We start from the raw sequence: 24,579 nt of genomic DNA, 5'->3' as shown, positions 1-24,579 counted from the left end.
AATACATTTTGCAACATAAAACAGCAGTGCATGTACATTTATGCAACACTTAAAGCTATGAAATGAATTAAAAACAAACTACAACTGACGAAAAACTACACTATGAATGATTACATTTTGTGAACATTTTATGCAACTACAAACTCAGTAACTGTCTAAATACAATTAAGTCAAAATTTAAATGAAATCCACAAGAGAATCACTATTTAGCTTTTATTTTCATTTGATTTTTTTTTCTTTTTTGAAAGAGCACAATTTTTGACATTCTTTGTAACCTCTTAAATGATGTATATGTGTGTGCGTGTGTGTGTGTGTGTGTGTTGGAAAGCGAGGTTTATATAAACATAATCTATGTTTCACCTCACTAAAATGCACTACAACTTGTAATGAAATTCCTTCAGATGATTAAGTTCAAATTCACTAACTTCTTCTTCTGCACATTTCTTCTTTCAATTCAGCCTATAAGTAGGAAGATGTCTTGAACTCCTCCGGAACGTCGCTGTCCAGCTTACAGATCACCTTGTAAATGGCCTTCTTCCAGGAGGCATCTGAATCTTTAGCTGCAGAAATGGCATTGTAAAACTCATGCAGAGTGATTTCAGCAACCTCTAGGAACTTGTCAGGCACCTGAAAATAAAAGAAAAAGTTCAAATTATAACTGTAACTTGTTAAAGCTTTATGTTTTCTTCTGCTCATATAAAGCTGGGTTAAAAAGTATATATATATATATATATATATATATTTTTTTTTTTTTTTAAAATATTTCAAATGAGGACCAGTAGCAAAATACTTCAAACACTCAAGCTGATGAAAGGGAGCACATCTCTTTGTTCTCTGAGAACATACAATAAATGCAACGCAGCAATCATTAACTTCCAATTACAGGCCTCCGTCATTAGTTAGCCTGCTTGTCTTGAGCCTAAATTAAATACAGGTGAGCTTTCTTCCAAGGGATTTTGCCCAGCTTCTTTGCTGCAGGATATAATATATATATATATATATATATATATATATATATATATATATATATATATATATATATATATATATGTTTATATATGTATTTATATATATATGTATATATATGTATATATATATATATGTATATATATAAATATATATATACATATAATATACATATAAATATATATATATATATATATATATATATATATATATATACATATAATATACATATAAATATATATATATATATATATATATATATATATATACATATAAATATATATATATATATATATATATATATATATATATATACATATATATATATACATATATATATATATATATACATATAAATATATATATATATATGTATATATATATATATATATATATGTATATATATGTATATATATGTATATATATATATATGTATATATATGTATATATATATATATATGTATATATATATATATATATATATATATATATGTATATATATAAACATATATATACATATAATATACATATATATATATACATATATATATATATATACATATATATATATATTTATATGTATATATATATATATGTATATATATATATATATATATATATATATATATATATATATATATATATATATATATAGTAAAGACATGATTTAAACTGATGGTTTAGATGAGAGCAAAGGAGTGAGAAAACTGTCCCTCGGCACTTGTTTCCCATCCACTTGGTCATTTGCACAACAGTTGTTGGCATAAGTTATTTTTCTTTCCCTTCATCTCCTGACACAAAAGCATCCCTGGGAAAGGAATGTCTTGGTCCCAAGGTAAAGAAAACGGTCTCATCCCTTTCCCACCAAACAGCCTTCTCCCTCGGTATCCACAGCGTCTTTCTCAGCATTCCGCATCAGTAGCAATCTCTGCCTCACTCAGGCGTACTGGTCCTCTAATCCTGAGTTGTTTTAGTGGGATTTCGCGGCTTCCTCTTCCCACAGTTTGATAAAGCATCACTCTGGAGTTTAGATAATGGCTGTAAAGGCTGGCCAGCCACAGGTGCAATGTGACACACAGGTCATCACACTAACATACATGACCACAGCCACACGGTGAAGGTCTGACATACGTCAGCAGGCTCGCAACTAATTAATGCATCGACTCTGATGTTTCCATTGATAATTTTGACACTTGGACTTGTTCCTTTTCTGGTGACGACGTATTGGGAGGATAAATATTGCTCTTATATTTCCTGGTAAATATATCAATATGAACAACAACTGGTTCACAGCTGAAGACTGGAAATGGAAACAGACCCTGCAATTTTATGGAACTTAACATGTTTTTTGGTCAAACACTATCTCCCTTAAGTTTCTGCAAAGAACGTCACAGTTAAATGTTAAGAAACACTTAAATGCACATATTTCCCAATAAAAAAAGGCATCAGGAATAATAGCTCTGCACTAGAAAACAAATATAGAAATTTCAAAACATGTTCAACTTTAACTATTTTATATCTAGAGACAAATGAAGGTTTCTCAGTTACTAATACACAAGAACGACTGTATTTCTTAAACAATAGAAATGACAACAAAAGCAAGTGATGACTAGTAAGTGACACTTACATGAAAGTCATTGGCTTTATTGTAGTGCATGTTTAGTGCCCGGAAGAGCTCTGAGTCCCTACTAACTGTAATGTCTTTGACGTCACTGATACCGTCAGCGATGGCCTGGCGGGCAAACTTCTCCATCTGGATGTAGTAGAACTCCCTGAAGTTACTGAACCACTTGATCAGCTGAGACGTGATGCAGCGATTAAACTGAAAAAGGTGAGAAAAGGGTGACAGACTTCATATTATTTTTACTACTCCAAAACAGAAGAGTGAAAAGAGTGTGCCACAGCGATGAATGCCTGCAGGACCTTTAATTTGTTGCTCATTGTGTCGTCAGACTTTTTTAAATCCATGATGTATAAGTAAATGAGGTGATTTTGTGAAATCAGATGAATAATTTTGGGTTTCAAGCCTGCCTGCAGGGTCTATTTAATGTTTACAAATTTGCTGCCATTCGCATTATTCTCTTTAAATCTAGATTTAGTACCTGTAGGGCAAAAAGCCACCTAACAGTCAGTCTCTAAACAACATTAATTGCTCTGATTTTTTTTCCCACCAATGTCCAGGATGAAAAAACATCTGTCAGGGCTCTGTGTTTCTAAACTCAGTCTTGACATTAGTCTTGTTATTCTATCTCGTCATCCAGAAAGACAGAAAAAAAATGCCTAAGGGCTGGGCAAGCATCAAAGACGCTTCTTCTCTCTGGTGTGGTGGGTGAGAAAGCGGCAGCATAAGGACAGAAGGAAGCTTCCCTCTCATTGACTCGGGCTGATAGGATGGAATCAGACACTGGGATTATGTGCTCTTTTGTTCAGTGCCACTTCCCACCACAGGATTGTAAGCAAGGAGGAGACGTTCGCAGGGCTGCAGCAACAGCATCCTCCTCCCTGACCCAGGGGGTCAGTGCAGATTGAGAGGCAGGGGCCCGCACACGGCTCAGAGATCCAGGAGACAAGATAGGTGATGAGATGGAAGCGAAAGCTGAGAGATATTGGAGAAAATTGAAAGGGAAGCAGGACAAGAGGCAGGTAGAAAGAAAGGAGCAGAAGTACAGAGGCTGAATGAAAAGAGCAAACTGCAGGCGGACACGTCGAAGGAGACAAAAAGAAGATAAAAAAAGGATGACAAGGCCAAAATACACAGGATGTTGTGTTTAGGGCCAGCTCACCACTGCCTGGTTGCAACTGCACAAGTCTCTAATACCAACTCTCTGTTGACACTCAATAGCAATGCCTTGCCTACAGAGTCCTTTGTCACTCCATTTGCTGACTGGAGAGGCTTTTTTAAAGAGAGAATGCCCCTGTATCTCCCTCTGCCCCCAGGACATACTAGCAGCTCAGTGGCTTTGTTATTTAAACCCTCTGCGTTTTTGTTTCTCTCCTCCGACACACTGCTGATTTTTTCTGTCCCAAACACACAGTGACAGGTAGACACCAGGGGGTAAAACGCAGGACAAACAATTTGCCAAGTTGTTGACACATTAGGAAAAAAAATCTGTTGTTGTTTATTTGTTTTTTTTTTAAATGTGCAAAAAAATAATTACCTTTACATCAGGGAAGTAGGTTTTCAGGACATTAGAGCTGGGGTAGCGAGTGTAGAAGAACATGAGCTTTGCCTTCTTCAGATGACTTGGAGTGAGACCCTCCTGGATGTTCACATTAACGTTAAGGAAACTGGACAATTAAATCCAACACACAGCAGCACAGTCCCGCGCAAAGTGATAGTGGGCCTGAGTATTGTGTTGCCTCAATCTTCAGCTAAATTGAATTTCACTAAAGAACAGCTCGGCATTAACTAGGGAGTCAATAATGATCCGAACATGTGCTTATTGGCAAAACAGAATCACAAATTAGATTGGGGATTTTTAATTAGAGAGCAAAGCACTTCATGGCTGGGAGTTAAGACAGCTTGTTTTGAAAATGTTTTGAAAGGAGAGGCTAATTTTCAGATGTAACTAAGTTGATTTAAAGACAACATATGTTCCCATATTTCCTTCTAAAAAAAAAAAAAAAAAAATCAAATTGGGCCCAATGATCCCAATATTTAAACGGTTAAAGATGCAATAAATTATCATATAATGTCTTCACTGGATATATTATTATTTGCAATACTTTTGCAAGTTTTCCTCCCCTCCTGGCAATGAAGATGCTCTGAACCACTGCCTCTGTAGCCTACCACCTAGCCTGAGGTCATAATATTCTCTTATCGGGTCACCACACAACATATCTATTAGTCAGCCCTACCTTTGAAATAAGGAAGTTTGGATGAAAGATTTATGTGGCATTGTTCAAAGAGAAGAAAAGCTCTTGCACAAGATAAAGTGAATCCTGAGACCGCTTATTATTCCTCTCTAAAGCTCTGCAATAAGAAATTAGGTTCAACTTATCATTTTTACAACTAAATTTAGGAATAATTGATTAAAAATTAAAGACTTGAAGTTAAATAATTATGTATTTAGTTTAACTTTATCTAGGAATTATGGATGCAGATATTATCATTATATTCAATGATGATATGAGAAATAACAGAATAAAAAATCTATATACAATGTTTTTTTTTTCCTTTAATAAAACATTTTGATTTACATTAAGCTCCCCTGAGAGAAAAAAAATGTTGTATTTTGCTTTCTATTTCAGTCATATACCTACTGACAAAGGTATCCAACAACAAATGCTCAAGAGAAGCGCTCAAGTGTTATGGTTGGGAGGCACTTGCGGTTTCCACCAGCACTCAGATGTGACCTTTTAGATGCACCCCTATCACTCTGATGATGGAGAAATAGATCCTGCACCTTTTCAAGTCAGAAAAAACTACGCTTCCTGAATCAGAAACCGAAGCTTTCTCTGCCTTTGAAAAATTGGCTTTTGTTCCTGGCAATTCTTATCAAAGCCTTGTATTCCTTTTTATTTGTCTTTTTCTAGACTTAAAGTCATTACTCTGCTCAGATTAAAGAAGATGCTGTAATTTTCTATGGGGTTAGAAAGATCAAAGGAAAAATTCTCCTTGAAGTTTGTTACTGGAACTGCCCATGTTGAAGTGAAGCTCAACCAGCCATTGTTCAAATGGAGCTGAAATGTGGAGAGATTTTCTTTAAAAAAATGAATAGAGGGTAAATATTGTGTATGTAAATTATTATCAAAAATCCTTTTCTGTGCTACGAGATGAATACGATCATCACCGTGTAACATTTACATTTCTGCTGCAAACTGCACAGAGATGTGACATACACAGAACGTATTATATGAATGAGTATATAATAAAATTATTTCAGCAGGTTGTAACATATACTATACTATACTATACTATACTATACTATACTATACTATACTTTTAGCCTATATATTTTAATATAAGACATCGGGTATTTTGTCTACATTTTTCATTGTACCTTTTAGGATATTTGGATATGAATAGAAACAAATCTGCTCCGTTTCAACTGTTTGAAAGCAAAGGATATGTTGAGGGACATGTATGGGTTTCGTTCGGCCATGCTCTGGAGTTCGCCACACTCGAGCTTAACGTGACACAGATTGTCAACTGCCACCGCCCCCAGGGAAGAAGGACGAGGATGGTGGCCAAGATGGCTGGATGTCACCTTGGACCTCATGGCGATTGCGTCCCAAGGCAGATCCACCGTGTCTGGAGAGGTTCTGTCCATTGACGGGGGCATGCAAGGAAGAGCCCCGAAGTTGGAATGTGGCCCATACTTGAGAAGATGTTCCAAGATGTGGTTCTCATGCAGAGGGGCGCTGTAATTGAACTGAAAGGGTGTCTGGTGCACAGGGTAAGGCCTCTTCACTGTTGGGGTGACTGAGCTCACAGGGGTCACAGTTGGCTTGCGGACTACCAGTGACAGGGCCTCTGTCTGGTCCTGCGGGCTTTGAGCCTCAGAGCTTTCATAGTACTCCATTGATCGGGATTTCACTGTGGCCTCCTCAGTTTGCGTCTGGTCAAAGGCGGAGCTAACCTGCTGGCTCTTCTTGTCCACACTCGCATTTATCTGCATCTGTGGCGAGGAACACATACGCTGCTGCGGGGACAAGTCCAGCTCCGTGGAGGAGACCTTCTTAAACACCCTTTCCACACAATCATCAACGGCCCTGGAGAGCTCCTGCTTCAGCATTTCCTGTAGGCTCTGACTTTCTCTTTGATGAAGCAGGTAGCCGACTACTTTCATTCTGTCTTTACAATCTTCAGTCAATCGGCTGTTCTTCCTCTCAAAATCATCTTCGCTGCTCACGTAGCATGTCTGTGCTCTTTCTCCGAGGATGTCATGCTCAGAATCAACTTCTGTCGCATCTCTTTGTTCATACTCAGGATCTTCCTGGTTGTAAACTTGCAGAAACTTTTCCTGGAGCTGGTGTAGGAGTCTTTGCATGCTGTGAAGCTGCTCCTTCAACTTGTGACACTCCTCTTCCTTGGTGCTGCAGTTGTCACCATTGCTGCCACCACGTTTTCTGCTCACCTGTCCAGGACCGCTGTGATCCTGGTGCTGAGGCAACCTCTGCTTACGTTTGTTCTCCCTGTAGGATTCTCTGGCCTCTCTGGTGTCTCTGGCATCTATGTCAGACCTCTCAGTGTCTCCATGTTGTCTGCTATTAGGAGAACCAGCCATGACCCTGATAATATTCTCCACTCTGGCTCTTTTGGCCTGCACATGATCAATCACTGGATGATCTCCTTCTGGACTTGCTCCTGTGGAGACGCGACCACCGGGCGATCCAGCCTCCACAGTGCTGTCCTTTGAGGACACACTGCTCTGGTCCTCCTGGCCGGAATCAGCGGCAGTGGAGCTGGAGAGGTAGAAATGACTTTCATCTAGTGCCCTTTTGTTATGGATTGTCTTGCGGAGGAGTTGAGATATGATGGATCCATTTGAGTAGGAGGCCAGAGGTTCATCATACATGTTTCTGCGGAAGCAGGGCAACATTACATCGGGTTTGTCGTCCTCTAGGCAGCCTTCGCTTGAGCTGTGCATGCTCTGATCAGGAAGACTGAGGTTCATGTTCAGCGTGGCTCTTTAAACTATACACGCTGATGAGTTGCAGTGGGATGCACAAAAATCTGAAAAGACATCAATTACAATAAGGCTTAGAAAAAGCAATTTGCCAAACTGATGTCCACATGTTCAACAGTTAATCATTCATACTTATTCGGACTTTTTATAACACTCAATACAAAATTGCTGTACAGTGGCAACAATAAGCGTGACTAACTGTGTCATACAGTTGTGAAAAAAGCAGGGAATGTCTATGATTTCACTGATATACTTTATCTGTTAGACAAGTAAATAAATCTAATCAATGTAAGATGTAATGCACTGATTCTCTACAGAAAAATCCAAAATTACAATAGTCACCACCAAACACTGGGTTATTGCCTGTAGAAAAATCCAGAATATTCTCATAATATACTCACTTCAAAGAAAAATGAATTAGTAAATACTCATCTTAAATAAAGAAGTTTTTGTTCCCTTTTATCTTTGGATTGTGAAAAATACTTCACCCAGAGGAAAAAAAGAATTGTGATGGAACAATGGAAGGTAAATTTCAGCTCATGGGAGCCACAGTCCGCGCAAAAGAAATGGTTCAGTGTAGACATGTAAGTATAAAATTAAAAATCTTTCTTTTTTTTTTTTTTCTTCAACAGTGTTTAAAAAAAATCTTCCTTGAAGTAATAACTTTAGTAGCCTCAAGAATGTGTTACTTTAGATTGTCTTTTTGTAGAATATGATTTTACTGCCTTAATTAAACATAATCCTGCACATTGGAAAAAAAAAAGCTTAGGATGAGTAGATCACACTTTATATATCAAAGGGATTCTATAAAAGCATTTTACACAATTTAAGTAATCGCTTAATTTTTTCTGTTTTTCCCTCCTATAAATAAATGTTTACACCACTGTAGGTAAAACAACTTGAGCTGGAAAAAAAAGTATTTTGTGTCACAAAAAACATTCGTAACACTTACTAGTAATTCCAGTTATTCTATCGGCAAAATGTCAATTAAATCTAGACCAGGATATACATGGAGAATGAGCTGGGTGTGTAATTTTAGGCTATTCTAAACAAATACAAAATGACTAAACGTTTTGAGCTTTAAAACTTAACACATTTCTTTGAAAATTTCAATAAACACCTCTTTACTCTATCAAAAAAAAAAAAAAAAAAAAAACTCAGTAAACGTGAAATGAAACTAGTTGCCAACTCTGTAACAGAGGGGGGAAACAGACACTTCTTTCACATCGAGTTAAACAAGAAAAACAAACCCACTAAACTGAGGTGATGATGCATACATGCACTTTATCATACTCTTTCTGGCGTGTGGTATAACCACAGCTGACAGAGGCGGTGAGCGGCTGATGGGACCTTACCTGTTGCGCTGGGTCTTGCTGCTGAGCTGATGGCCTGCGCTGACTGTGAGGTGGCTGGTGGGAGTGAAGGAGAGTCGATGCATCAAAGCTGGGGCGTGGTCATGTGAAGGCGGTGAGGTGGTCTGGGCTCATCACCCCCCAAAACACAACCCTCTCAGGAATGACAGCTTACACGTGATGGCCCAGTGTTGGGTTTCAAAACGGATAAATTGAAACCTGCTCGAAAAACAGAAACTGACTAAGAAACCAATATATATATATATATATATATATATATATATATATATATATATATATATATATATATATATATATATATATATATATATATATATATAGTTTTTTCTCCTGGATTCTCTCGTATCCATATAATGGAAATTCTCGAAGGAAGTGATTGGACTGCAGTTTTTCCGAGATGTTTCCCTTTTCATTTGAGAAGTTTCTTTTATGTGCCAAATGAAAAAAGCTCATTTTATTTCATTTTTAAACTTTATTATGTATGTGCAAAATAGTTACCTGAGTAACCCGCGGTTAAACGTATAATTCTTGAGGATTACTTCAAATTTAATAACAGAAAATACACGTTTTTAAGACTTTAAATAAATCCAAGCTATTTCAGTGCCAATAAACTACATATTCCATATATCTTAACTAGATAGACGTGGCTCAAAGATTTCTTGAGAGCATTTTATAATTCACGAGTATTTCTTGTCATTCGTAGCTTCTATTTTAGTTTGAAACCACATTCAGGACTTTCCTCTTGACCCAACAGGAAGATGGTAATTGTTCGATACAAAAGGCAGTCATTGTTCCATTCTAGTTTTTAAAAAATGTTTAGGAATTCTGTTTTTCCTCTTCGTCTTTTCTTTCTTTCTTTATTCAAAGTTAAACCGTTTCTGTCCCTCACTTTACTTAAATTGTCCATCGACCCTTCCTCGGATAAATGCGGTCAAACCCCCCTCCCTCATCCGCAGTTGGTTTATTCCACACAACTTCCTCTCTTAGCTTGTTGCTGTGACCGGAGTTTCCCTTCCGCTGGCAGGCTGCTGTCACACAGCGACCATGTTATCCCATTCCCGGTGTCTCACCAGGAATTTTGGCCGTTCTCTCTCTGCCATCCGTCAGGTAGGCAGTAAACGGATAAAACATTGGCGTACGAAACAAAACTCCTAGCTGTCTCTTCTTACGCAAGAAGTTACAGATTCTGTGAGCTCGGCTTCCTCGGAGCTAGCGTTAGCATTAGCCAACCCGCCGCTACAGGCCACGGTCAGGCCGTAACATTGTGAGCCAAGGACAGTATGACACTACCCTCCACAAGACAGTGGTGCAGTCTTCCTTAAAGTTTTACATTCATGTAGGAGATGTTCGATATGAAAGTAGCTCCTCCATCTTAACGTTCAGTCAGTGAACTTGATCATAACGATATATGCAACTTCCTAAAACATGCTAACCACCAAAAACTGAGGTATGGTTAAGCTAGCTAGCTGCTCTTAGCAGTCATTATGCTGAGGTCATATTGCAATGAATAAGAGACAGTGAGGAGTCTAGCGAAGATTATGCACATATTGAGTAAAAAATTGACTTTTAGTGCAAGTTGTTTGTTACATAATGAGCCTAACACGTAAAGCCAGTTGTCTAAGTTTCGTAGTAGCGCTAGCACGTTACTAGGTTATTAATAGATCACTGAACTTTAATGCTGCATCTTTTTGTAAAAAAGCTCAAACTATTCTTATGCATTTACAGGTCAAGTACTAATACCAAACAAATTAGCCTAATTTTGGTTCCTTAGATATATTGATCGTGCCAAAGGTCAAAGTTTATTTGGTGGTAATGACTTTTGACCAGCACAAGTGTTTTCTGCACCACTGACATCTGAAGTGTAGTGTAGTGAGGTGTTTGGTTTCATTTTCAAGCTAACAGTCTTGAAAACGTAAATTAGATGCATACATGCCAACATTTCTTTGTAAAATATGGTCCTTCTTGGGTACGTATGATCATATTTAAGTTGCAGATGTTTTGTAAGGCTTGACTTTTTATTTTAACAGGGAAACAACGTGTTAGCTCGTAGGGCCCCAGCAGGTATGTGTGCTTACTGCTCAACCATAAACTCGCCCCGTTTTCAAGCAGTTGTATAAATGGTTCCCCTGTCCTTGCTTTTACAGCTCTATCAGCTTGCCATCCAATCACTTTCAACAAAGATGTGTAAGTACACACTCTCACTTGTATGAAGATAAATAGCAGAATCCACTGTCAAACATGTTATGAGGGTTGGGCTTTATTTGATAGCAGCTATTTAAAAGCATCACGACTTTTTCATACTTTTACAAACCTATATATATATTTATAAAAGGGAAATAATTAATCACAAATTCTGTGTTCTTCTACAAACAATCATCAAAGCTTGTAAATATTTATTGTAATTGTATGAAAAAGGCAATCATCAATTTCTTGATAACTTTTCAGTTCAATTCAACTGTATTTGTTTACTGTTGAATGATAAAGTAATCTTAGACCACTTAATGGATCAATAAGTTTTAGCCAGCTCATTATGATCCAAGCAAGCCAACAGATTTTTTTTTTTTTTTTTTTTATCCCCCAGAAAATATGATCCCCGATCCAGTGTCTTCCAAATCCAATACTTCAGGACTTCTTCAGCTTATAGTAAGTTTTAGCCTTCCTCAGTCTTTCCTTTATACAATTATTGAATGTAAAGTGGAAACACTAATGTATGCTTGACGTTATTCTTCAGGAGATGAAGTTGTCACAGTGAAGACCCCTGCATTTGCAGAGTCTGTCACAGAGGGGGATGTAAGGTGGGAGAAAGGTAATGCTTGCTATTAATAAACACATGGTGTTGAATATAGATGCCATATAGATGCTAAAGCATAGGTTTTCTCTTCACAGCTGTTGGAGACTCTGTCTCTGAGGATGAGGTGGTGTGTGAAATCGAGACAGATAAGGTAAAAAAAAAAAAAAAAAAAAAGTAAGTAATTGCTGTTTAATGTTTTATAGTTAAGAGTCAGACAAATAAACTGAACCAAAGAAATGACATGTTTGGAGCATGCTGTATGGTTGCAAAGCTGTTTTTTCTTAAGTATACATGAATTTGTTTGACACAGGCCAAATTACACTGAGATTCTGTCTTGTTTTTTCCCCGTCTAAAACTGATTTTTATTTATCCTATTCGTTTAGACATCAGTACAGGTTCCCTCTCCTGCTGCTGGAGTGATTGAGGAGCTTTTGGTTCCAGATGGAGGAAAGGTTGAAGGAGGAACTCCACTTTTCAAGCTTAGAAAAGGAGGTTTGTTGGACTTAGGTTTTTTTTTTTGTTTGTTTGTTTTTTAAGTAAAACTTAAGGGCTTTACCGTCACTTTAAAGTCTACTATGTCCTAACTGTTCGTGTCTGTATCTTTAGCTGGTGCTCCCAAAGCTGCAGAAGCTCCAAAAACTGAGGCTCCAGCTGCTGCAGCCCCTCCACCACCTTCTGCTGCCCCACCTCCACCTCCCCCTTCTTCAACTGTGGGCCCCATTCCCACTGCCATGCCCCCTGTGCCACCTGTGCCAGCACATGCTATGGACACCAAACCAGGTTAGTCACCATTAGAAAGGCAATCTGTGGCATGCGAGAGTTGATTTGGGTGACATCTGTGAACTTACCCTCCATTTTACATGATTAATGACTTTCACACATTCTGTAGGCGGCATCTTTGAGCATTTCATTTAAATTTTTCAGTTTAGATTTACTGAGTGCTTCTTTCCCCTTCTTTGTCTTTCTCATAGTTTCAGCCATCAAGCCCACCGTTGCTCCAACCACGCCGGCGACTCATGCTGAGGGAGGGGCTAAAGCAGCAAGGACAGAGAGCAGGGTACAATGAAAAATTAATTTTAATCAATTTATTTAAATATGATAAATAAAATTTAATGATGAAAGTTGCGTTGAAAAGGAGTTGGGAAACTGTTATTGAAACTAATGACCAGTTTGTTTTAGGTTAAGATGAACCGCATGAGGCTGAGAATTGCCCAGAGACTGAAAGAAGCTCAAAACACCTGTGCCATGCTGACTACTTTTAATGAGGTCGACATGAGGTAGGAAGTTCTCAATAAGCTGACTTACATAATTTAACCCAAAAAACTATTTTAAGTTATATATGTGCAAACTGCGCTGCTGCATAAGTAATTATAAATTCAGTCAACTAAGAGAGAACAAAAAAACATTTCTATTCAGATCTTTCCGCATCTGCAACTATGCTACTTTTTCTTTTTTTAAATTGGTATGGCTGTATACACACAGTGTGTATATACAGATTTTTGTTTTACGTACCATATATTATCACTGTTAAAAGCAAAAACAATCCCTTCCACAAATGGTTATAGATTGAAATCTGCCCAATAGGAAAAGCTTTTTGAAACCTGATATCTTGTTAAACGCTGGAATGTAAATATTTGGTCATAATTTCATCTAAAACGAAGATAAGAATTGTTAAAACAGGTTTTATTAATTTACAAGGAAATGTTATTGTCTGCACTTGCCCCCCTTGCTGAAGAGGACACTTTGAGGATTTCTTTTCCCTGTAAATGTGTGGTGTCGGCTTTCGGCTATTCAGGGTTTTCTCTGTATCCTAATTGGATTGACATTGATGGTCTGGAGGAAGACTTCCCAGGCTAGGGCTCATCTGGAGCCGAAGGATTCAGTCGGAACAGGAGGCTGGAGCATCTGCAGGGGCCCACAGAGACCTGCGCTCTGAGTGGAAGAGCTGCCTCAACCGATATGGGCTTTTATGACAGCCCAATAAGATTTACAGGCTCTAGAAAGTGAAGATTTTTATCGCTTCTTCTCTCCTTTCTCGGAGAGTCTGTGTCTTGGGAGGGGCTAATTATGTTAGCGGCGAAACCCTAGAGCTACAACAGGGTTAGAGACAGGAAAACAAACAATTAAAAAGAGAGATACAATAGAAAAATGAGCAATAGTGAAACAATTAGCAGACCTTAATGTCTGCAGCAACATTATTTTTATAGCCAAAAAATATTTGCTTTTCTCTGGGGGGGGGGGTCTTTTTTTTTTTCTTTTTTTTTTTCTTTTTTCTTAAAGTATAATATTTGAAGCCTTTTCCTTGGATGTCAAGTTGTTTTCATCCATTATCATTCTAACATTAACTATAGATTGCTATTAATAATCTGTACAACATTCAAGTCACCAACTTCACTAAGCTTTTCATTTGTTGTTCATTTAGCTTTTTTTATTTGTTCGTTTTGTTTTTAATATATACTGTTTTACATGTTTCGGAAAACAAGCAGATAACACTGTAACTTGGTAATTTACCTAAAAAGTTTCACCGCTGCCTGGAGGAAGAAATAACACAAGATATGCTTTTTTTCTTATTTATGAATTCTGTTCGTTTCCAGAATATAAGCTCATCTTTTTTTTTTTTTTTTTTTTTTATCTTTTTCCTGCAGCAACATCTCTGAGATGAGGAAGGTTTACAAAGATGCCTTCCTGAAAAAGCATAACATCAAGTTGGGCTTCATGTCTGCGTTTGTGAAGGCTGCTGCTTATGCTCTAGTTGATCAACCTGCTGTCAATGCCGGTATAAAGTTCATATTAGAAGACGCTGACAGAACCTCAGTTTATCTGTCTTTGCGTGTTTAGTATCAAGTCATAGCAAGTTTTTTGTGGCGAAGAAAAAGATTTAAGTTTCAGTATCAATGATTGCCTGACCTCAAAACCGACTTATTTACTTCCTTTATAATACTCTGACCTATTTAGATTGACCACAGTGAAAAAGGGTCCGAGTTGCTGCCTTTCAGAGATCTATATTGGTCTGTGGGTTTTTCTCGCCACAACTTTTTACTTGAATGTGACAGACAGCGGTTTACAAGAAAAGAACTGTTTCTTAGCGGCAAATGTCATGATAATTTATAATTTAATCCATACAAACCATTTTTCCTTTTATAACATTTATTTTCTCTTTCTAGTCATTGATGACACAACCAAAGAGATCGTGTACAGGGATTATGTTGACATCAGTGTTGCTGTAGCCACACCAAAGGTAAGATCTGCACAAGGGAGAGTACTTCAGTCTTTTAAATTAAAGGCAGAATATTAATTTATTTTACTTCTCTTTCAGGGTTTGGTGGTTCCCGTAATTCGAAATGTTGAGGGAATGAACTTTACAGATATTGAAAAGGCAATTAATTTGTTGGGAGAAAAGGTAATATTTCATATTGCATGTGAATATGTTTATAGGCCTTATGAATTTTTCCTGTTTCTGTCTCTTTGTTTTTCACTTATTGTGTGACAAGTTGTTTTAATTTCCTCATGATGTGACTTGGATTGTAATGATGTGTTCACAGGCTCGTAAGAATGAGCTTGCAGTTGAAGACATGGATGGAGGCACCTTCACCATCAGCAACGGTGGTGTGTTTGGGTCTTTGTTTGGCACACCTATAATCAACCCACCACAGTCTGCAATCTTAGGCATGCATGGGATCTTTGACAGGCCTGTTGCAGTTGGTGGCAAGGTTTGTGGCTTCACACTTCAGCACATAAAGAATAGAAGATATATCTGTTACAAATGCACGCTTGCGTCTTCTGCTGCCAGTTTTTGCTGTATTCAGTGACCTGGCTAAAACAACAGCAAGTTTGGGACATAATCTTTAATTTTATTGAGTTTTGTGCTAGTTAAGTTACAACCTGAGCAAATTGCCTATGTTATAACAGTTGGGCTTTAATTTCCAGGCTGGTTGATGCTAAATGTGTAGTAATAATAGCATTTTTAACATAATGTGATTACTACCTATTAACATAAGTTGAAGTTAATATTAGATAATGTTGACAGTTATAGGTTATTTTTTGTTATCTTTGAATGTGAATATGTTGATGGTTATAATTCATAAGTTACGCAATTGTCAAAAAAGATGATGTGAGAGACAGGGTGCACCCTGGACAAGTCGCTAGTCCATCTTCTTAGCACAGCATATTAATTAGATGCACAAAGTGCAAACAGATGATTTAGTTTCTGATTGATGTGAACAGAAAAGGATTAAACAAAACAGTTGTTGGGAATTGTTGATGATACAGTAATTGCTTTATCACTTATTACTGGTGTGTCTGATATGTTTTCCTAGTTTATTTATTGCCTTCTGGCTTTAACATGAAGAGTAATTATTTTCACTCCAAACCTTTTGCTTTCTTGTCCTCTGGTTCCGTTGAATACTTATAAAATTGGGACTTTTTTTTTTTTTTTTTTCCCATAGGTTGAAATCCGTCCAATGATGTATGTCGCCTTGACATATGATCATCGTTTGATCGACGGTAGAGAGGCTGTCACTTTCCTGCGGAAGATCAAGTCAGTGGTGGAAGACCCCAGAGTGATGCTCCTCGATATGTGAACCCTTATCAACTACAGGCCCAACCAAACAAACCACGCTGCAAAAAGTGGCTGTATTCACCTGATGAACATTACTGTAACTGCAGTTATTGTATTGTTGTATTGGTTAACTAGGAAAAAAAAAGGATTTGTGGTGAACAGTTGGGTTGTACAATGGACATTTGTAAGACTGGCAGTGGTAAAATGTTTGGGGCTGTTGTGGAGGCATGTCGGGGTTGCTGGTGCTGGTCTTTAGATCAAAAAAAGAGAATACTTTAACTTGTTCGCCATATGTCATTTTCTACATACAATTTAAAAAAAATTCCCACTTATTGTGAGACAGATGAGTTCAAATAAAACTGCATAATTTGATTTTATTTTGGTTGAGACAAGAACAACGTGCACGTATTGGGCTAGAAAAATGTACACTATGTTTTAAAATCTCCAAAGTAAAGAAACCTACAGAGATTTTATGCTGTTTAGTTCACAGAATATTGGGATGAAGAAAACATGTTTTTGCTGTGTAAGAAAGACTATTTAAGAAAAAAAGTTTTAAACAATAAAAACGTCATTACCCAACTGTAGTTCTTGTTTGGATGTTTTTGTCCTTTAAGATTATCAAGGTTGACAGCTATGTTGTCAGCAGTAAACCGGCCATAAAGTTTCACAATACACAATTTGACTAATCTGTGTTTGTTATGACACAAATTCATATTTAAAAAGCATAAATCTCTAAATAAAACTTGGAGCTGTAAGGTATTTGGAAGGTACTTTGTGCCTAGCTTCTTGATAAACTAGAAGTTTGCCTGTTTTATTCATAATCTGGAAATGAAGCTTGTTCCAGTTGCTGATAGTTTGTATACTGGTTGTAATGGAAATGCTGCTAAAAGCATTATCTAAGGTGGTAAAATGACCATTAAATGAGCTACTGTTAGCTAGAGGAATATTATTTGGGATTTAATATAAAGAAAAAATGTTTGAGTGCAGTAAATGCCCCAATACCTAGTTAATTTCCATAATATCTAAAAGAGATTAATAGTGTGCCATTTTTGTTATCAGCTTAATTGGGCGTTTTGATTGATTGCATCACACATGAACAAGTGATGAACCTGAAAAATGTATTCCCAACTTCTTGAAGCTCTTCATTGCTGGAGTGCTTGATTATAAACAGTTTTACAAGCTTGGATGCTTATATATTTAGATCAATCAGGAAACAAATTCATGTTTACATTTCAGTTTTAGTCCTTTATTGGACCAGAAATAATATTTTGATTGTAAATAAAAATAAAAAAGAAATTATTGTAAGATTTTATCTTCCAAAGAGATAAGAAGCTGTAATGATTTGTCTGTTGATTTCATCTTTCTACACTAGATGGTAGTTAATAGTCCAACATTTTTAAATGGACTAATGGGTTGAGTTTGCATGCACTGTAATGATAACCTCTAAATGGAAAAATTAGCTACTGAAAATGCCTCATCCTTTAACTTGTATTTGTTCCATTGTTCCTTTTATTAAGTCCTTTTCTTTGGGAATCACAAAATCTAGTAAAAAATCTCTGCTGCATCTATTCTGGCCACAGTGGAGTCCATCAGTGTTTTATTTTTTCAGTCCAGTGTAACATAAATGGATGAGATCCAGAACAACCATTTCTGCTAGCAGGTCAAAGCCTTCCAGGAAACTCCACCGAAGAATGGATGACACTTGATGTCGCTTACTCCTCCACCTCCAGAACCCAAGCGGTAGCCAGCATCAAACTGAAGTAGCTGTGGAGTAGGACAGTTCAGAGTGCAACATAAAGATTTAATTACAATAAGTGTTTTGTTGACTGAGACTGTTGGAAGAGAAGCACTGCAGGAGTTTAATGTCACCTCAGTAAGCAGAGATGCAGCTGCAGCGCTGAGGTGGTCAGGGATGATCAGCTGGGTGTGGGAGTGGATTCCTGCAGGATGAAGCTGCCACAGTGGCTGTAGGAGTATTAAAAGAACGTTCATCATATTTTGTAGGGATGGTACAAACCTCACTGTTAAATCCTGAACATGCTTGTACTTAATTTAGCTTACAATTCCTGTTAGAAGTTCAAAAAGCAAAGCCCCAAGACTCCACCAGTCACAAGCTTCAGTAGCTCTGGATACTCCACCAATTTCTGTCAACACACAGACAGAATTAATTGGTGTTCGTGCTAAACATTTTATATATATATATATATATATATATATATATATATATATATATATATATATATATATATATATATATATATATATATATATATATATATATATAGTGTTTTTATATGCACTTGTGATGCAAAGTAGTTGAACCATGTGTATATTGCCACTAGATGGCGCATTACACTGAGTTTACCTGGAGCACAGTACATCTGTTCCATGGCTTTGGAGCTGATCTCTGACTGAACTTCACTCCACTGGCTGAAGAATGTCAAGCACACCTTTCCTGTGAAAACATTTTGTCGAGTTAAACTCAAAACATCTGACTTTTTTCTACATCTGTCCTTTTACAGTGATTTTACTGACTCACCATTGCTGGTGAGCAGAACATTTCTAGGGTTGAGATCCCGACACAGGATGCCTTGCTGATGTAGACTTTCCAGGGCTAACAGGATCTGTGCCCCCCAAACGCGCACCTCTGCTTCTGGAAGCCCCCAGCAGCCCTGCATGGCCTTATCTGTAGGCCTGGAGGACTTGACAGGGAATCGAGACAGGTGGCACCAGCCGTCTACCTCAATGGTCTGGTCTTCTTCCTGCCCTTCTGCTCCCTCTGCTTTAAGAACAGCATCCTCATCCTCTTTCGTCCTTCGATATGTTGCTCCGAGAGGATCAGAAGATAACCAACCGACGCGGGATCTCTCTTTAACGTTTATGTTCTTTTCTCCAGGACTCAGTACCTCACAGGAAACCTCTACACTCCTTTTTCCTTCACCTGAAGAGATTTTGTTTGTATAATTGACTTCGGAGAGGCTCAAGGGGACCCCTGAAATAGAAATCTGTTTTTCTGTACTTTTGGAGAAAAGGGAGGAAGGTGAAGGCAGAGAACTGTCTGAGTTCATGTTTGTTTGGTCAGAAAATACTGCTCTGTCTGTGCTCCGGATGACAACCATTCCATTTCTTTCTTCTGCAGTGGGACTGTCTTCCTTTAAGTCTGTTACTGTCTCTGCAAGGTCACTACTTAGAAAAGGTCCCTGGTTTGTGCCATTAGTATCCCATGATGCCCTGCCGCAGATTTCGGTTTGGCAATGGAGAGGAAGATGCAAAATGGCAGGAGAGGAACTCAAACTCTTATTTCCATTGTTTGATGATTCTGTTATGACAAATGAGGTCTGGTTTAGATGAGGTTCAGTTTGTGCAATTGTACTTGTTAGACCACTGTTAGTCACTGCATAGGGGTTTATTTTCTCACAGTTGTGTGCTGGATCCGCAGCTTTCCAAGCTGTTTCAAAGTTTGAGCTGCACTCTATCAGTCCCATCCCAGCTTTCGTTTTTGGGAGCTCTGACATGACATCGAGAGCTTGACTGACACGAGTACAAGAGAGAGGAAGAGCAGGCTTTTCCTGAGTTTCACTGGAGTGCAAACACAAACTAGGAGCTGGTGGGATGATGTGGGTGCTAACTTGTGTTCTTGTCGGACCCGAGAGCAAAGTTAGTCGATCAAGTTTGCTATAAAACGATGCTGCGGATCGCGTGTTCTGTAGACAGCCTGTCTCCTCGATGTAGGAATGAGTCCCACAGCTTTCCAACCTTTGCTGAGTCTCATCCCAAGATGTTGGAAAGTCATCTGGGCTCTCATCACTTAATTTTCCTGGAGTTGTTGCCGTACTCCTGTTGCTGTGCCGGTAGTCTGTGCTGATTGAGGGTGAGGTGTGGCTGGTCTTTAGCTTGAGACTGTGCTGGCCAGAGGTCACGCATTCGGGGTGTTCCTTTGCTTTTTTATTCTTCAACTTGTGCAACTTGGAGAATAGCCTCCCACCTATTAAAATCCAGTAAGAAAAATTCCATTATATTCCATTATTAGCATTTCAGTGTATGAATAAAACTAATTTCCATGTTAAAAAAAAAGAAAAAAGTTCCACAAACTTCACCTTTTACATGTTCAAGATGCAGGTACACAGCGTCTTCACTGACATAATATCTAAGCAGCTTGACCATGTATGGCACCCCTTGAGGAATAATGGTTGGTTGGTCCCTGGTCTCCCAGCTTGATTTAAATAGGCTCTGCAAAAAACAAACAAATGATTTAAAAAAAAAAAAAAAAAAAAGATATGCAGCCTTTTTAGAGAAGAAAAAAATGATGAGGCGTTTACACACACAGACACACATAAGAAGGCTCTTGCTTGTCCATGTGCTCGCCTGTACGTTACTTCCATTGAAATTTGAGGTGTGCTTGCATTGACTAAAAGGATGAGAGCTCTCAGGCAGATCAATGCTCTGTGGTACTCAGGGAGACAGGACAGAGAGAACTTCCATTGATGGGCTTTCCTCAGGACACAAGAGCTGGCTTTCTGCCAGACTGCAACCCCAAAACATCACCATCAGTGGATCGTTGTGGACATTAAGAGCTTTTTTTTAATTATGTGTAAATGTAGTGTAATTCCAACCACATATTAAGTAAGAGTACATTCATACCTTTACAACAAACATCTCTTTGTTGACCATACTTTGGACAATCAGGACCTTTGGAGAGAAAAATGACATATTCAGACTATGTCAGTAAATTATTCACTGTAAACCGCTTTTATGGTTTAAGTGCAGGAGGTGATTCATTGAACTCTCTCATTCTCTTTAGCCGATGCTTGTATTGTAACAAATATGATGCATTTATAAAGAATAATAATCCAAAGTATTTGGGTTAAAAAAATGTGACCTTACCTTATCATTAACTCCTACAACTTTACACATTTCCAGATCCTCTACAGGTGAACTCAGGTGTCTGATGGGGCGAAATCTTAAACTACTGTAGCCCTGGTAATGAAACACAAAGATGATTGTTTCAACAATGATGTTTTACTGAGGTAAAAGGAATTCATATTAACATAATAGGTAGCTAACATGATCTCATGACAACCATAATTCCTTCAGTAACAGTGTGGAAGACAGAGGACTGTTTGAAATGGTACAAAGAATGATTCCATACTTTTTATATGACACCCTTTTATATATTATTAATCTTGAGTAACATTTGGAAACACTACATATGTTTTTTTTTACTCTAGGAAAAAATAGGATGTTTGTCTTACCCCTAAGTGAGAGCTCCCCTTTCCGAGGTTATCCTGTAGATGAGTTATGAAGATTTCTTCAGCTCTTTTCAGATACTGGGTTGTCTTCCTCTTTACAGCCTCCCGCCGATCTTTGTTTGGGTCCACTGTAAAGCAGGCAAACCCACTATGACACTAATGAAAATTACATTTCCTGAAGATAAGTGAACATAAAACATAATATTGTTACAAACAACCTGCCTGGTCATGCACACCTACAACTGTACCCATTATAAACAAGGCAAACAAACCTTTGGCTTTTTGACTTCCTGTTTTTATTCATTTTCCCGTCACATGTCTTCCCACATTCACTGACTCACATGGCCTTAAAGACCAGCTGTCGCCCACTTACATTGCACGCCATTCAGCAGTAGGTCCACCCCATTCTTATAGTAACTGAAAGCTGCCTCATAGTCTTCATTGACCTCGCTGTCCAGTGCCATGCGGATCTGCTTGGCTGCCTCAACCAAGTAATCTCTCTTTGCCATTGCTGCCTCGTTTTGGTTTCGTCCAGGTCCAGATGGGCCCGTTCACTGCACATACAGCAATATACAGCTGTTTATTAAACTGGACCAATAGTTTAAATTTGAAAACGCTGCTTATCAAATTAGAAAGAGAAAGTAAACCTCAAGCCTATATGATAGAATCATAACATTACAGTCTGGCTCTTTAAGTCTTTGTAAATGCTGCAACTGTTTGGCTTGGGTCTCACCTTTGCTCCTGTCTCTTATCAACAACAGGATGCATCTCTGACTGTTGTATCTCTGCTCGGTCCGTCTGTGCCCGCTTTGACTCCAAAGCTCAGGTTTTTACAGCAGAACATGGTCGGCTGAGCCAGAGGAAACAAAGAGTTAATGTTAGAGCAGAACAGGAAGTGAGTAAAAGCTTGTGCCTACTATTTCTGATGGAAGGAAAGAAACAGAACTCCAGATGTCTAAGATGACAGAAAGATGACTCAGAAGGCTGAGGCACATTGTCTCAAGGTAATTGTGTTACAACATGACAGGAACCCCTTAAGACCCACCGATAGAGAAAGTGCTGACACACCTATATTGGGCATTACTACAATAACATATGATGTAAAAACATGTACCCATGTATGTCACAAAGATTTTCACCTACATACTTTGATAAATCAGTCAAAAATTGAGTATTCCCAAGAAGAAAATGAATTATTTGTTTAAAATAACTTTGGATAGTCACCATTATGCTATAAATGTATTACCTGTGTTGAACTGAAGGGTAGTGTCTATTAGAAAACAACATGAAAATTTAATGTCACCTTCATCACAATTTAACTACTGATTTAAAAATAAGCATCACAAATGTACACACTCCTGTCTTAGTCAAGGATGCGACATCATCTTGGCAGTGTGTGTAAACACACAATGCCATCTTTAGTCCTCCATTATAATCCATCATCATCTGAGTATAGCTTGTAAGCTAGCAGTTCATCATAACCAATAAATGCACAAAAATCACAAGGGACAGGTGCACAAACACAGATATGCACACTATACCTGATGCGAGGCGAGCATGGCCTGGACCCTCCGCTCCAGCATCAGTAGCATCAGCATCAGTGGCAGCAGCAGTGGTGGCCTGTGTGTCCTCAGCTACAAGAACACACTCATCCTACAGCAGGAGAGGAGGGGAGTGTGCAGGCAAGGCTGCTGATTGGATGAGTGTGATGTCACTTTAGGGTACCATTTCACACAAAGCTTCACTTCCCCCCTCTCATCCAGACGGATGCTGAAAGATTTAAAGAGACAGCGCTGTTTTTTTTAACACTGAGGGCCATTTTATTTTGTTTTCCTTTGAAAATACACTTGTGTTCTGATATTGCTTTTAACTATTGGTAGATTCAATGAAGAAACACTCACTTTACTTTATGATAACTGTGTTTAATGTCTGTTTTGTACAAGGAAGGATCGATCATCCTCTCTAGAATTTATAATGTGCTGGGTCTTGGTCTTCAGTACCAGATGGAGCCAGGCTCCAACTCAGCACAAAGGAGAGGTTCCCACTCCACAGACCCACCCCCAGGGGAGGGCTGGCTTACAGAAAGGAGCAGGGAGTCCAGTATGGATCTGATATCTAATCTTGCAGTAATTTCCAAAAAGTTTTTTTTTTTTAAAAAAAGGGAGATTAAAAAAAGGACAAAGCTTGGTTTTGATTTTAATCCAAAAACAGCAAAACAAAATATATTATAACATGGAAGAGACAAGAGACAAATCAAGCACAAGAGACATTATTCTTTGTTAAATCTTACATGATGGGACATGTTGTAGCCATTGATGTACAAAGCCTCTGATTGGTGGAATAACACAGCAAGTTGGCAAAACTTTTGGAGGTGAAAAACTCTTCTGTCCTGTAAATGAGTAATAAATCTCTTCTGTTTTTCCGGTCTCTGAGCCTTGTATCATTCATAACACACCCAATGAAAGCATTTCCCTTGTGACACTTAAATATAGTTCTTTTCTAGTTATTCTCAATGCCAAATGATTCTTTACTGTGTCTATTTTAGCTATCATCATTTTAGCCATGACTGGTTTTATGGTATACATTACCCACAATCCTTTCTTATCTTCTGTGTTCAAGTTCTTGTCTATTGGAAAGCTAGTGTGTAACTATATGTTTTGTATGCTTTTGTGTTTAGTCTGTGTCTAACTTCAGAGGAGGCAACAGTGGTTAACTATCTTGTACTAAATGGTATTAAATTCACTGACCCCTATGTCCCCTGTGTAGATCGCCACATATGAAAGACGGGCTTCTGAATTGTTGCAGGAGTATAAATAGAACTACTTTATTCCTTTAATACAGATTCCCAGTTACCTGGAGCTAAAGCTGTATCTTCTCTCCGTACACTAAAACATTTATTTTAGTTCACACCAAACAGAGAAATGTTTAAAAAGCAGTGTTTGGTATACAGTACATACACATTCTTAAAATATGCTGAGCTTTTAAATATTCATGTTTATTCTAAATTTAT

At 37.9% G+C, this 24,579-nt stretch overlaps 3 protein-coding genes across 3 annotated transcripts; 1 reads left to right on the top strand and 2 right to left on the bottom strand.

Annotated features, from left to right (window-relative positions):
• Window positions 1-459: 459 nt before the first annotated feature.
• prox2 (prospero homeobox 2) lies at window positions 460-7,586 on the bottom strand (the record flags this gene model as incomplete). The annotated part of the gene is made up of 4 exons (XM_079261890.1): window positions 460-627; window positions 2,594-2,788; window positions 4,125-4,254; window positions 6,049-7,586. 4 exons carry the CDS (start codon window positions 7,584-7,586, stop codon window positions 460-462), a joined length of 2,031 nt encoding a protein of 676 aa, XP_079118016.1.
• Window positions 7,587-9,958: 2,372 nt separating this feature from the next.
• Window positions 9,959-16,904, top strand: dlst (dihydrolipoamide S-succinyltransferase). Its single transcript, XM_079262144.1, has 15 exons — window positions 9,959-10,078; window positions 10,999-11,032; window positions 11,116-11,155; window positions 11,553-11,614; window positions 11,703-11,777; window positions 11,858-11,913; window positions 12,146-12,254; window positions 12,369-12,542; window positions 12,734-12,819; window positions 12,942-13,039; window positions 14,408-14,538; window positions 14,927-15,000; window positions 15,079-15,162; window positions 15,305-15,472; window positions 16,208-16,904. Exons 1-15 carry the CDS (start codon window positions 10,016-10,018, stop codon window positions 16,340-16,342), a joined length of 1,389 nt encoding a protein of 462 aa, XP_079118270.1. The 5' UTR covers window positions 9,959-10,015; the 3' UTR covers window positions 16,343-16,904.
• A 1,069-nt stretch (window positions 16,905-17,973) lies between these two features.
• On the bottom strand, window positions 17,974-22,078 carry rps6kl1 (ribosomal protein S6 kinase-like 1; the record flags this gene model as incomplete). Its single annotated transcript, XM_079261571.1, has 10 exons — window positions 17,974-18,084; window positions 18,190-18,285; window positions 18,382-18,464; window positions 18,686-18,775; window positions 18,860-20,305; window positions 20,418-20,550; window positions 20,962-21,009; window positions 21,205-21,297; window positions 21,573-21,697; window positions 21,943-22,078. 10 exons carry the CDS (start codon window positions 22,076-22,078, stop codon window positions 17,974-17,976), a joined length of 2,361 nt encoding a protein of 786 aa, XP_079117697.1.
• Between the last annotated feature and the right edge of the window lie 2,501 nt (window positions 22,079-24,579).

The sequence above is a fragment of the Telmatherina bonti genome, assembly GCF_933228915.1.
Source record: "Telmatherina bonti genome assembly, chromosome: 22".
Lineage (NCBI taxonomy): Eukaryota > Metazoa > Chordata > Actinopteri > Atheriniformes > Telmatherinidae > Telmatherina > Telmatherina bonti.
The sequence above is the reverse complement of the archived record's forward strand: the minus strand, read 5'-3'. Positions and strand labels throughout refer to the sequence as shown.